The sequence below is a fragment of the Salvia miltiorrhiza genome, chromosome 3, assembly GCF_028751815.1.
Source record: "Salvia miltiorrhiza cultivar Shanhuang (shh) chromosome 3, IMPLAD_Smil_shh, whole genome shotgun sequence".
Lineage (NCBI taxonomy): Eukaryota > Viridiplantae > Streptophyta > Magnoliopsida > Lamiales > Lamiaceae > Salvia > Salvia miltiorrhiza.
This window is the reverse complement of record NC_080389.1, coordinates 12,298,044-12,312,455: the sequence shown is the minus strand read 5'-3', so window position 1 is coordinate 12,312,455 and position 14,412 is coordinate 12,298,044. Positions and strand designations below refer to the sequence as shown.

Below are 14,412 nucleotides of genomic sequence, written 5' to 3'. Positions count from 1 at the left end.
TGCATCGCCAAACTCTTGATCTGATCCATTTCTTGTATCACATTTTGCACATCTTGAAACAACTTCATCTCTTCCTTTGGATTTGCTTCGTCGGAAACAGGGGAGATATCAGCTTCTGTGGATCTGCTCAGCTGAATCTTGGCCACGATATGAGATTCGATGGCATCTTCAGCTGCATAAGCTGCATCTGCAATACGCATCTCCAAGGGATCTGCTTCGTCGGAAACAGGGGAGTCATAAGCTTCGAGAAACTCCTGCAAGAATGTGATAATTTCAGTGAGGGATTGAACTTGGTGTTTGTTTAGAGAAATCGGAGGGGAATGGTGGCGCTCGAGGTCGTCTATGATATGCATTAGAGAAACCAAGGCTGCGTAGGCCGCCATGATCGATATCAGTAGAAGGGAAACAGAGTATAATTATGAGAATTTTAGACAAGAATTTGATAGAATCTTAATTAGCTTCTTATTTATAATAACATGAAATCTTAATAGGTCATATTTTAAGCGACGTCAACGAAATATCTTATCTTAGCAGTTGGCAGTAATGTGAAAGCGGATGTTTATATAAAGAGTTGTTGCAGATTATCAAGAGCTTCATAAGCCATCTCGATTCTACACATAAAATATTCTCAAAATTATTGTTTACTGGTTGGTTGTGACTTTTGAGTAGTGATGAGTTCAAAGTTTCTTTTTGCTTTTTCAATTTCAAGGCAAAACTGAGCCACCCATTCCCTATCTTTTCGTCAGTGCGATTCCACGTCATCAATCACTATTCTGTTGGTGTAAAACCACGTCATCCAATCCCTTTGAGATGAGCTTTTCGCTCTGTTTGTGGGTTTATTCCATCTTGCACCTTGGTGCATTGCACTTAGGTGCTTCGATGGAAGACACGTGGCTTTGCATTGCATTTAAGCCGTTGATGTATAACGTTGCATTTAGGTGCTTAGATAGATGAAAATGTAAGTCCCAAATTCAAAAATTTGCACGACACTAAATCTCATCTCATTCAACACATAAACATGCTACACTAGGAAAAAGAAAAAGTCAAAGATGCATACAACTAACCATGACATAATAGATATCAGATTAATACAATAAGCAAAGGCCGAAGATTATTACAAATGTAGTGGTATTGAACAATCTAGGCTGTATAGTTTGAAGAGAATTTCATTTATTTCTGTGTAAAAACTCAACATACAAAAGAAGAGCAAGACAACTATTTATACTATACAAAGAAGCTTCAAGAAGCTCTTCACGGTTATAACTAACTAGACCTACTGTTAACTAACTAAACTACTCTTAGCTAATCACACAGAAACTAACGTGCGCTTTATGCACACAGTTCATGCATGCGTTCTTGTAGCTAAGCTGCAACTCCTCTTCAATGGAGCCACGGCAAATGGAGAGACGTTTCAAAACCGAATAAATAAAGGACTTTAAGGGCGTGGGTGCTACTGCCCTGCGTTTGCATGCGCATGGGCTGAGCTTATATTTAAATGTAAACTCATACATGGGCTGATTTATAAACTGGTTCATATATATATTTCTGAAAATCGACCGCACAATCTATATATAACCTTTCATTTTCATACAAAATTTGTACGTTGATCGATTTTTATCTATGTGGACTTGGAAATTCACACGGAGGCGGCCGGAAATGACACCGTGCCGCTGGAAATGATACGTGTCAATTTTTGACGTCCACGTAGATAAAAACCGAACACCGGAAAAATTTGATACGAAAATGAAAGGTCCCCAAAATTAATCATATAGTATTAAAAAAATGCAAAAAATTAGTAACGCTTCATCTCCATCAAGATTTCAGTTTATTCGTATTGTTGAAACACATTTTAAGACGATTTTGTCCTTTTTTTTTAACCACAAACACAATTTCCATAACACTGGGGCACACATTCGATTGTGCATTGTTTGTCACTAGTTTCTGATCCTGATTGGAAGTGGCATTCGCATATCCCAAGTTCAAAATCAAACGCCTGTTTTGCGATGCATTTTTTTGTTGAAGATTGCTTAAATAATAAGAAAGGGAATGAAAATGTTGGGAAAGAAGCTATTGATCACAATAAAGCTAAGAATCATCCTATGCTTTGATCACGTGGCAGTCCGTCACACTTGCACAAGTTAATATCCTCGCTGAACGACACCTAAAAAGAAGTTGTGCGACAGATCGAATTTGACGATTTACAGCAACTGCAGATAAACGAGCTATACCTAAGAAGTTAGCATTAATAATATAGCATTATTTTATCATCTATGCAATAAGAAAATGATGTGCCAAAAAAACTAATATAGCATTATTTTATCATCTACGCAACATCAGCACAAATCTATGCAATTGTAAAACATATTTGTGCAATTATATGCATTACAATATGTATACAACGAAATTTCAGATACTAGTGACGAAGGATGCGAGGAATTGTTATGTGCGCCCCACTGTTATGGAAATTGTGTTTGTGAATAAAAAAAGGACAAAATCATCTTAAAATGTTTTTCAACAATATGAATAATCTGAAATCTTGATGGAGATGAAGTGTTACTAATTTTTTGCATTTTTTTAATATATGATTAATTTTGGGGCAAATTGCCTTAAATCCATAATATATTCCGGAATTTGGAATTGCACCTATTTTTGAAAATCGGCCATAACCTTTAATTTTCGTCTCAAATTTGTCCAGTGTTCAGTTTTTACCTACATGGATGTCGAAAATTGATGTGTCATTTCCGGCGGCCACCCTGTCATTTCCGGCCACCTCCGTGTGAATTTCCAAGTCCACATAGATAAAAATCGATCAATGTATAAATTTGAGATGAAAATGAAAGGTTATGGATTGTACGGTCGATTTTCAAAAATATAGATATGAATCAATTTATAAATCAGCCCATGTATAAGTTTGCATTTAAATATAGGCTGAGCCCAACTTAAAAATAGGGGCCTAATAAATACAGCCCATCCCCATCTCTCTAATCTCTCTTTCTCTTGGCTGAAAACTGGTCTCACGCAGCCCTCAAAGTCCTTTATTTATTCGTTTGTATCAACATGGGTCTACACATTCTTGTATTTAAATTAAAATACACTGCCTCGAGGAAGAAAATGTAAGTCTCAAATTCAAAAATTTGCACGACACTAAATCTCATCTCATTCAACACATAAACATGCTCCACTAGGGAAAAGAAAAAATCAAGATGCATAAAAACTAACCATGACAGAATAGATATCAGATTAATACAATAAGCAAAGGCGGAAGATTATTACAAATGTAGTGGAGACGACAAGACAAGAGTAGATGAATCTCTGTGTAATGAATTCAATCCCAGTTCACATACAGCGACCCCTCCGGACACATACTCTGCCCCTCCCGCTTGCACTCCACGAAAGGATTCTCACCATAGCATGTCGCGTTGACGATCAAGTCCAACTAGATGGAGCATCAATTAATTGATGAAATTTAACCCAAGTTTAAATGATTATTTTTGCATTATAAAAATCTTATTCGTAGATTTCATTGATTTATTCATATCCATTGATTCTCATTCTTACGAAAGATAGCATTTTTAGTGGAGAATAAATTCTTATTGCTAAACACCGAGAATTCTTTCATGAAATTGACCCTACTTATTTAGTATAGATATTTTATAGGTTCAATGCAATTAATTTATAAGTTATTTGTTTTTTGTTTTTTTCAAAGAAAATCAATAATAATTTCTTAATTACAGTTCTCACAATAAGATATTATTATATTATTGCTTGGGTTAATATCACATTCTATCTCAACCTTTCGTTTATGTCTATTCCAACTTTTAGAATTTATCTATTTTATTCTCAAATTAATATAGAGAATTTTTTAAATTCAAAATTTATCAAAGGCTCTTGAAGCTCATGTTCTGGATTTGTCTATCACATTTTCAATTTTAGCTTTAGGACATTCGTTAACAAAAAAACTGATAAAGAATTTTTTCGGAACGGAGAAAACATACGTTCGAAATTGTAAATAGGATAACCTATATCATGGTCTTCAAACGACATCAATCATTTTTTAGTTCAAAATTTCTCTATATTGTTAGGAGGATTGAATTGATACTGACATTGATGAAATTAGCTAGGGATTCCCTTTTTGATAAGGAAAGCCCAAATAAGATGTTTTCAGCCCATTTAAGGCCCAAATATATAAACCATACATAGACACAATTATAAATAAATTAATATATTCATATTATTTTAATATTATCGCAAGTTTAAAGTCACGCTTGGCAGATCTAGCTACTACAAATCCAGGTTTATCAGAGTTGAGTAATATAAACATTTTTATTTTGTCATGTAAAAACACTTCAAATTACATTGAAGAATAAAAAAATGGTTCTTGCACGAATGCATGTATTGATTCATCGAAGTAGAAATTTATTCGAAAATGAAAATTTATGGACATATTTTCTAATAATCAATACTACTTCTTCCCTTATTGTTTTTGACATCTAATGTGAATGGTTAGTTTTTATGCATCTTGATTTTTTTTCAAGTGAAGCATGTTTTTACGTTGAATGGATGAGATCCAATGTTTTAACTAATAAAAAATAATCATCTACCTTAATTGGAATAAGCACTAATTAATAATAATTGTAGAAAAAAAATGATGAAAAAAAAATAAATAATAAAAAAGATTGAGAGTCACGGGACATAAAATTTGGTACATTGGATCTTAAGTAATATTGAATACTTTCTACCAAAAATTCACTCATCGTATAGAACTAACTTATTACTTTATAGCAAAAGCTATTCATCATCGGTCGAAACATACAACCAATTATTCAATTAAATTGAATTATTTTATATATCAATCATATATTATCATTTAAATCAAACACCTCTTTACAATTTTTCACAATCACAAGGGATGAGGAGTAAAATAGCAGCCTTGCCTTAGTGGGCTAAATCCCAATAAAAACAATAAAAGAAAAGGCCCAAGTCAAAGAATGAGAAAAGTGAGCCCAACCCTATCATTTCTCTCTCAATCTCTCTCTCTTCTTAATTTTGGAGACACAGCCTCCTTCTCGGGCGACACTAGTTAGTCGCTGCACATTATAGTAATGTGAAGTATTCTTGTAGTGTTTGTTAGCTTTGTTTTATTATATATTCTGCTTCTCTGCCTAAGATTACCTTCCCACACTCTCTTAAGAAGTTGAAATTCGAGATGAACGACGAGTTGGTGTTGGATGACATGTTGAGAAAGATAAATACATTGCCCCTTAAAGAAAAATAAGCAAATAAGCTTATTGAGAACCATCTCTCTCTCTCTCTCTCTTTGTTGGGAGATGATAAGAGGTGAGAGGGAAGAGGATTAAAAAAAAAAAGCAAATACACAAAAACAAGAGAGATAATGGTGGTAAAACCTAGCTAGCTAATACTGTAATGCATAGACTTCGAAGTTGGGACCTGCCAAGTTCTGCACTAGTGCTTCGTTCTTACGCTGAACCCAAACTTGAACATGAAATGGAAGATCTTCCCCTTGTAATTCTACTTGTTCCTCTACGATCTCCTTTGCGCACATCACAGCAGATTCGCCACAATCTTTCATACTTATCTTTTGCAGCGTCGGTATGTCTCCAATTTGAGTCGGGATCTCCTTCAACTGTCGCATATCAGAAAGATGAAGCTTCTCAAGGCGTGGAAAGATGGAGCTCGATTCCGCAGTCCATTGCTTCAAATTAGGACACGCAAACAATTGCAAGTGTTTGAGGGAAGGGAACTGGCCTTCAACCATTTCCCACTTGCCTGTTCCAAAGCATCCCTCCCACAACTTGAACTTCTCGAGAAGGGGCAACGCACCTATCTTTTCCAATATTTTTTCCCATTCAAAGTCACCATACATGTCAAGATTCAACTTCTTGAGGCTTTGGGGGAATGTGAGCACAGACAAAGAAGCTATAAAACCATAGTGACGCCGTACGTAGAGGGATTCCAATTTACACAAATGTCTGATATTGTTCACACAATAATCATCATCTTGCTCGATTCCCCCTCTCCCAAAATACTGTATCTTCAATTTTTTGATGTTGGGAATTCTCTTAACCACCTCTTCACTGCACCTGAAATTTGCTATTCCCTTAAGCACCAGTAGATTCTCCATGACGACGACATCATCACTCGAAGGTTCTGGAAGATAAAATCTTACTCCAGTCATTTCAATATGCCTAAGTTGTGGCATTCTCCAAATCTCAGCCGGTGCAGTGAACACCTTCCAACAACAAAGAATCAATATGTGCAGATTCCAGAGGCGAGTAAACGAGGTAAAGATCGAGGAGATGCTACCAACTTCAACAGCAAGGTGGCGCAAGTTAACATACTGCGCAAGGGACTTGATCACGTATCTTTTATCTTCAAAATAAGGGTATGCCTGTAATGTTCTAAGCAACCTGGAATTCTTAATACGCGGTACTCTCCCACATTCACTGATAATGGAACGAGCACGTGGCATAGACTGCAAGTCGTCAAGAACTTTCTTCTTTGGCGCGTTCCTGGGTACAACAACGCGGCGTTGGCTACTTATGCCTCGAGGACTAGATTGCCCTATGACATGATAGAACCCATCTTTCTTGCTCTGGTTCAAGCATAAATCCCTCAACAAATCATGAATTTTGACAAATTTTATGTTTCCTGTCTTCCCCACTTTACCAACTAGAATGAGATTTCTATCAACCAAGTCCCGTAAGAACTCTATGGCTATAGTTTCCAAACTTTTGCCATTCATGGGTCTTAAAAATCCTTCTGAAACCCATAGCTTCACGAGTGTTGATACTCTAACAGAATCATCCTCCTCAAACACTCCCATATACAAAAAACATGGCTTTAAATAAAGTGGCAAAGCCCACTGGCCACCAGGTCCTCACTTAAGTGAAGTGACCCGGGTTCGATCCCTCTTGGGAGCGAATTGGAGATTGGAGATATAAGGTGGATTTGGTGAATGGAGAGATAAGGTGGTTCTTGGAGTGGATGGGGAACTAACTACTAACATCTAACATGACTTTGCCCGATCAAAAAAAAAAAAAAAAAAATAAAGTGGCAAATGATTGTAGCTCACTTTCAACAGTTTCAAGCAATGCTTATCATTCTCCAAATTCACTTCTAAAGCTAAGTTCTTCCTAATTGATTCCCAAACTCCTAGAGTGTGTTCCCTATTTTTCAAAATACCCGCCACTACAACAATTGATAAAGGAAGTCCTCTGCAATTCTCGACTATTTTCTTTCCAATTTTCTCTAACTCATGAGGGCAACTTCCAACCCCAAACACAGTTTTTGAGAACAGTTCCCAGCTTCTAACCTCATCTAAAAATTCCATTTGAAGGCTGTAATTGTTGTTCAATTGGGAACTCAAATGTAAAAGCCTAGTCGTCACTAATATCCGACTACAGTTCTCATTTTCGGGAAGAAACGCTGTATCCTATCCCAAGCATCGATACTCCACATATCATCCATCACAATTAGAAACCTTCTACCTATCAAATGCTGGTAGAGCTCTAATCCTAGTTCATCTTCACTCTTTTCACTCAGTTGTTCCTTGCTTTTATTAGTGGCTTGAGAAACAAGTTCACAAAGAATTTCCCTTGTGTTGTATTGTTGAGAAATAGTGGCCCAAGCACAAACGTCGAAACGCTGCTCAATAATTTTCTTCGAATAAACAGTTTTGGCAAGAGTGGTCTTACCTATCCCGCCCATTCCAGTGATGGGGATGACTTGGCGTTCGCGTTGGTCCGAAACGACCCTTTCCAAGATTCCATTGACAACAACGTCGGACCACACCACCATGCCACTACTGCTCTTCCCAGTGGAAGAAGAAGCAGAGACGAAGCTACGCCGCGTATCATGGAGCACCACCTTCTCTGTATTCCTCTGCATCGCCAAACTCTTGATCTGATCCATTTCTTGTATCATATTTTGCACATCTTGAAACAAGTTCATCTCTTCATCATCATCATGATTTGATGAGACAGTTTTCGGATCCTCTGGAGCTTGAAAGCAGCTGAGGAAACGGCTGCGAATGGTTTCTTTGGATCTGCTCAGCTGAATCTTGGCCACAATATGAGATTCGATGGCGTCTTCAGCTGCATAAGCTGCATCTGCAATACGCATCTCCAAGGGATCTGCGTCGTCGGAAACAGGGGAGATATAAGCTTCGAGAAACTCCTGCAAGAACGTGACATTTTCAGTGAGGGATTGAACTTGGTGTTTGTTTAGAGAAATCGGAGGGGAATGGTGGCGCTCGAGGTCGTCTATGATATGCATTAGAGAAACCAAGGCTGCGTAGGCCGCCATGATCGATATCAGTCGAAGGGAAACAGAATGCAAATATGAGAATTTTGGACAAGAATTTGATAGAATCTTAATTTAGGCGACGTCAACGACTAGTAAACTGTAGAGCCAACCGACACATCTTATCTTACCAGTTGGCAATAATGTGAGAGCTGAAGGTAGAAGAAAGGTAGCCACATAATGTTTCTGATAATAATTGAGGAGATATAAGCGTTGTGACTTACAGATTCTCCTTATTTCAATTAAACTCCTTATATTGCGAAAATAGATAGAATTATTTCATTGAATCTATAAATCAATTCTACTGAAATTATAAATTAATTCTAGCGAAATCTATAAATTATTCACGATACTTGTTTAGTATAGAATACAATGCAATTACTTTTGAGGATGATTGAGAAATAATTATCCAATTTAATCGATAATTATTATGTTTTCAGTTTTTTTATAAAAATAATAACGACTGAATATTCGATCGTTAACAAGGGATCATTTTATTTTAATTTTTTTATATTTAACAATTAAAATATCAATCGTTAAAAACTATCTAATAATCTATCCCCCACTAGAGGTGCTCTTAATATTCCATCCGTGCAACAAAAATTAGTCATTTTTTTTTATCATTTTGAGATGTTCACAAAACTTAAGACCTTTCCATTTTTAAAAACTACTAGCAGAAAAAACGTACGTTGTACGTTTAATTAATGTTATTTTATTTGATAATCTATTATTTTAGAAAATCTATTAATTCATTACTTTTATTAGATAATTTATTGAATGAATATATTTATTTATAAGCCTTATCAATAGCTATATATATATCACATAGATTAAGTGTAATATCTAATGAATTAATATAATCTTATAAATATATAATATGTAAAATAACCCTAAAATAAAATATATAATAGGGTCAAATAGGCAATCCACAAGTTGTGCCTTAGGATGCCTTAGGCTCTTTTTCTATTATTATAGATATCTATCACATGGTGGGTCTTATTCTCCATTCACAATACAATTAATTATCATTATAAACACTAGTCCCTCCGTCCACAATTTAAAGTCCTATTTGCTCTTAAATTTGTGTCCACAAATTAAACCCCTATTCTGTTTTTTTGTACTTTTTACTCTTCTTTTTTTCTATATTTACTACTCTTTGCCACTAATGGACCCACATTAAAACATCATTATCATTTTTATATTCTATATTTAATACACTTTATCACTAGTGGAGCCACTCACAACACCTTTATCACGTTACTCAACTATTTTTATCATTTTAGTCAACTATTTTTATAATTTTAGTCAACTACCCCTTATGTTTCATCCATATCACATTTTTCAGATTTCTCAGTTTCCGTGCCCACACCAAAGTGGGACATTAAATCGTGGATGGATGGAATACTTTTTAAGTCAGACTCTATCTCCACTCACAATACAATAACCATTTTTATTTAAACTCATGCTGTCCCTTACCAAAACTATTTTTTATGGGCGAAGGTAGTACTATTTACTTATTTTATTATTTTTACCAAAAAAATAACGATTATTATATCGATTGCTAGTAATGGTTTTTTTTAATCTTTTATTTCAATATAACGATACATTACTACTTTTTAAAATATATTTCTAAAATTTAATGATCGAATTTCGATAGTTAATTCTCTCTTAAATCCCCGAGTTTATACTTAACACCTCCTTATAGTTTTCACAAATCACAAGCTATGAGGACTAAAATATCAGCCTTAATGGGCTAAAGCCCAATAAAAACCATTAAACAAATGGCCCAGGTCTAAGATTGAAAAAGATAGCCCAAAAGCCTCTCATTTCTCTCTCAACCTCTCTCTCTCTCTCATCTTTCCTAGCACACATACACAAGCATATCTGCCCTTAATTTTATAGGTGTTTTCACAAATCACAAGCAATGTGGACTAATAAGTGGGCTAAAGCCCAATAAAAAGCATAAAACAAAAGGCCCACTCCTATCCACTATACTCTACCATCAACTCTTTGCCTTCTTAATTTGAACACGAGTATTTGATGAGCTACGTCATAAACAATGGCAATTCAAAACTCTGCAGTGGAAAAAAAAGAAGTAAAAATGGGAATCATCTAACAAAACCAAGTAGCAAATTAAATGTGCAGAGGAAGATGCTTACGCCAGTTGTGCATTTTCACCAATATTTTTGAAAAAAACTCAATTTGAAAATGATGACTTTGTGACTACATATATCTATATAGAGCAATTCTCGAAATAAAGGCAACCAAATTATTCAAATTTTACAAATCTCTAACCAGAAAAGGAGCAGACATCATATCTATATTGTCGAAAGATGATCAGTTTATCAGGTTGAAAGCTATCATTTCCATAATTCCGTTGTTTCTTTTGTGTCTTTTGTTTCCCAGAAACTGCGTTTGCAAGCATAGTTTCTTAGTTTAAGCACTTGGAGATTAGGTAATGAACCAATGATGGTGATATCGCTCCAAGAAAACCTCCAACCACTCAAGGTTAACCCTTCTCAGTTTTAGGGTTTGAATCCTAGACCTCACTGTTCGTAAATAGGAGTTCGCACCACTTGATGTCCCCTTGGGGACTAGACGTAAGTTTAGACCGCCAAGTATCTTTAATAAAGAAGGTAAAATTTCAGCATTAGCAACACAACAAAGTCACCGGAAAATACTGCAGGCTCAAGAAAGTTTCATCTTCCTTGTGTTGTTTCCATATCATTGAGATTTGCATGGAGCTTCATCAACTGAGACTAAATCTCCTTCAACTCTCCCTTCTTAATTTAAACAGTTGAATATTTAATCAGCAATTCAAAACTCTACAGCTGGAAAAAGAAAGAAAATAGACTAGTCATCCAACAAATACCAATCATCTAATGCTCGTTTGGTTCAAGTAGAGGAATGGAAAGGGAATGGAATCAAATAAAGGAGTGGAATGGTAACAATAATCATTACTTTTATTGAGTGTTTGGTTTAACAATGGAAATGAATCATTAGTAAGGGATTCCCTTTCTTTTGTTTCCCCTCTATTTTGAGGGGTAACAAATTGGGTGATTGGGTTACCCTCAAGTAAGGGTATAATGAGTTACCAAACAACAAGTAATGGATTCACTTACTTGATTCCCTTTCCAACCTCTAAAAACACCCAACCAAACATGGGCTAAATCTGAATAATTTCTACAAACAGTAGTTTCTAAATTAATCTCTAACCTGAAAAGGAGCGGACGACACTTTATCTATATTGTTCAAACAACATCATATCAGGAATGCTTCACACGAACTTGAAAGCTATCATTTCCAGAATTCCGTTGCATTTTTTCTATCAGTGCTGCCGAGCTTAAAAGACTACGCATGTGCCACTTCTCGACCTCAATCAGCTTAAGTGTTGGAATGTATCCAATATTACGTGGAATCCTATATAGAACACGACACCGACGAAGTATTAGGCACTCGAGTCTCGGGAAGTGGCTAGCTTCAGTTATCCAATCAACCAAACCTGATCGGTCAATTAGCAAGAATCTCAGCTCACGAAAATTTCCCTCAATTGTCATCCAGTAATTGCCTTTGCAAGCATAGTTTCTTAGTTTAAGCACTTCAAGATTAGGTAATGAACCAATGATGGTCATATCATTCCAAGGAAGCTTCCCACCACTCAAGGTTAACCTTCTCAGTTGTAGAGGAAAGTTTAGACCTCTAGTTTCAGCAAGTTGTCTCGATAAAAAACCTCCACTCATCTCCAATTTCAATTTCTCAAGTTGACAAAACAAATTAAGATTGTCGAGGCAATAGCCTGCATTCACATCAAACTTCTCCTTGGAGTAACATATTCCCAACTTTTTAATGTTTGGAATCATTTCCACCATTCTTTTACTGCACACCAAGTCTGTTGCCAGCGAAAGTGCCTCCAAGTTATCGAGGGGATTTTGTTCCCACTCAGGGCTCGGTAAGGGTTGAAATGAGAAGGCAATAAGATATCTTAATTTTCGCAACCTCCAAATCTCCACAGGCAAACGAACCTCAGATCTATAAATAATTAAAATTTGAAGATTCTGAAGCTTTAATATGGTTGAAGGAACTATATTATTGGGAATGTTGGAAGCAAGGTAAGTTAAATGAACCAGATCGAACACTTGACCTGGCTCCCAGTCCCAATAATCGCTTCTACGTAAAACATGAAGGACCCTCAATGAACTAAACTTCTCTACAATGCCCACAAACCTACCCCCTTTCTTGGGGATGCATATAATGGTGCGTATGTGTGAGCTATGCACAGAGTCTTTGAGATGTAGTAGATCATAGGAAGTAGTACTTATGCTGTGATGATCTTTTATGAGACGTGGAACAAAATGCCTTCGCAGGATAGGAGTAGGTAAATAATCAATAACTGGCAGAATTACCTTCTCTTTTGCAGCTTGCCTTATGCAAAATTCCCGCACAATATCATGAAGGCTGCAACTCTTTATTTTCCCATCAAACTTCCTGTTGGCGACCAAAACTAGACTTCTCTCGACAAGATCCTCATAACAATCTTCTGCCTCCTCTTCTAAGCTTTTAGATCCATTTGAAAGTGTTACAAAACCTTCGGACATCCAAAGATTAACAAGCTCTGTAACACGAATCTCCTGATCTTCTGGAAAGCCAGACATATATAAAAGACATGGCTTCAAGTGATTGGGTAAATGAGTATAACTCGAACCAATTATTGATTCAAGCTGCCCGTCATTTGCAGCAATTTGCTCCCATGAGGATCGAGTATGAACCTTAGATAGAAGTCCTGCCACCACCACGATTGAAAGGGGGAGTCCTCCACAATTTTGAACAATTTTCTTCCCTATATCTTTTAGTTCAATAGGAAAGTATCTACCGGCAAACACCTTCTGCTCTAGCAAATTCCAACTATGATGTGCATCCAACACACTCATAGTATGAATGGAACTAGAAGAGTTGACATAAGCAGCCACATCATGCAGCCTTGTGGTTACTATGATCCAACTGCCATTACCGGAGTCAGGAAACAACATCCTTACATCATCCCAAGCTTTCTTACTCCACATGTCGTCCATTACAATAAGATACCTCCGACCTAGTAGGTATTTGTAAATTAAGGTTTCCATAGGGATGTCACTATCTCTTAGTGTTGAAATTTCTTTCATGGAAGCTAGAAGATTTAGAACAATACGTTCTACACTATGATCTTGTGATATTGTGACCCAGGCGCAGATATCAAAATTTTCCACAACGGATGCATGATTATAAACAATTTTAGCAAGTGTGGTCTTACCAATGCCTCCTGTTCCAACAATTGGGAGGACTCGTAGTCTGGATGATCTCTCTAAAAGCCGATTCTTGATCACTTCCACATCTTCTTCAAAACCAACCACACCATCATCTTTGCTGCTTGTGATTGCTGATCTTGATGATGAACTAACATCGGCAGAATCAGTTACACTGCCGATTGAGCCTTTACCCTTGATGCAATCCACCACATCTCCAACGGTTGACTCCAATCTCTCTGCTAGTTTCCTCAGCCTGTTCGCAAGTCTGGCTCCATCTGAAAGGTTTTCTTCAGAGAAGAGATATTCAATAATCTCATGTGTTGAAACTGCTGCATCTCTGATTGTTTCTTTGTTTGGATAATGTTTGAGATTCAACTGCAAGACGACAGCTTGGACGCGGATGGATAAAATTTCTTGTTTAACAGAATGAGTGATGGCGCGATCATCGCCATGCTTTAGGATTCGATCTAAGGTTTGAAGCAGAGTATCAAAAGCTTCATAAGCCATATATCTCGATTGTGCAGAAACAATTTGTCAAACCTGTGAGTTGTGAGTTGATTAATTCTAACATAACTCCATTTGAATTGGTTTGTTGGGTAGCGAATGTAGCTGTATGTTGAAATATTTAAGGGATAATTACCACTTTTCATTTATAATATTAAGGTCCATAAAATTAAGGTCCTTACCCATGCCGTCTATAATGTGACGAATTTCTTGTGAACGGCTTTTTTCCATTTTCTTGTAAAAATGATATATGGCTTTTTAAATATTCAAGAAAAAACAAAAAGGAAAAAAAAAATCACCACTC

The 14,412-nt window shown here is 36.3% G+C and overlaps 2 protein-coding genes across 2 annotated transcripts; both read right to left on the bottom strand.

Annotated features, from left to right (window-relative positions):
* Positions 1-5,413: 5,413 nt before the first annotated feature.
* LOC131018339 (putative late blight resistance protein homolog R1A-3) lies at positions 5,414-6,844 on the bottom strand. Its single transcript, XM_057947066.1, has one exon. It carries the CDS (start codon positions 6,842-6,844, stop codon positions 5,414-5,416), a length of 1,431 nt encoding a protein of 476 aa, XP_057803049.1.
* A 4,711-nt stretch (positions 6,845-11,555) lies between these two features.
* LOC131018338 (putative late blight resistance protein homolog R1A-10) lies at positions 11,556-14,111 on the bottom strand. The gene has a single exon (XM_057947065.1). It carries the CDS (start codon positions 14,109-14,111, stop codon positions 11,589-11,591), a length of 2,523 nt encoding a protein of 840 aa, XP_057803048.1. The 3' UTR covers positions 11,556-11,588.
* Positions 14,112-14,412: the final 301 nt, after the last annotated feature.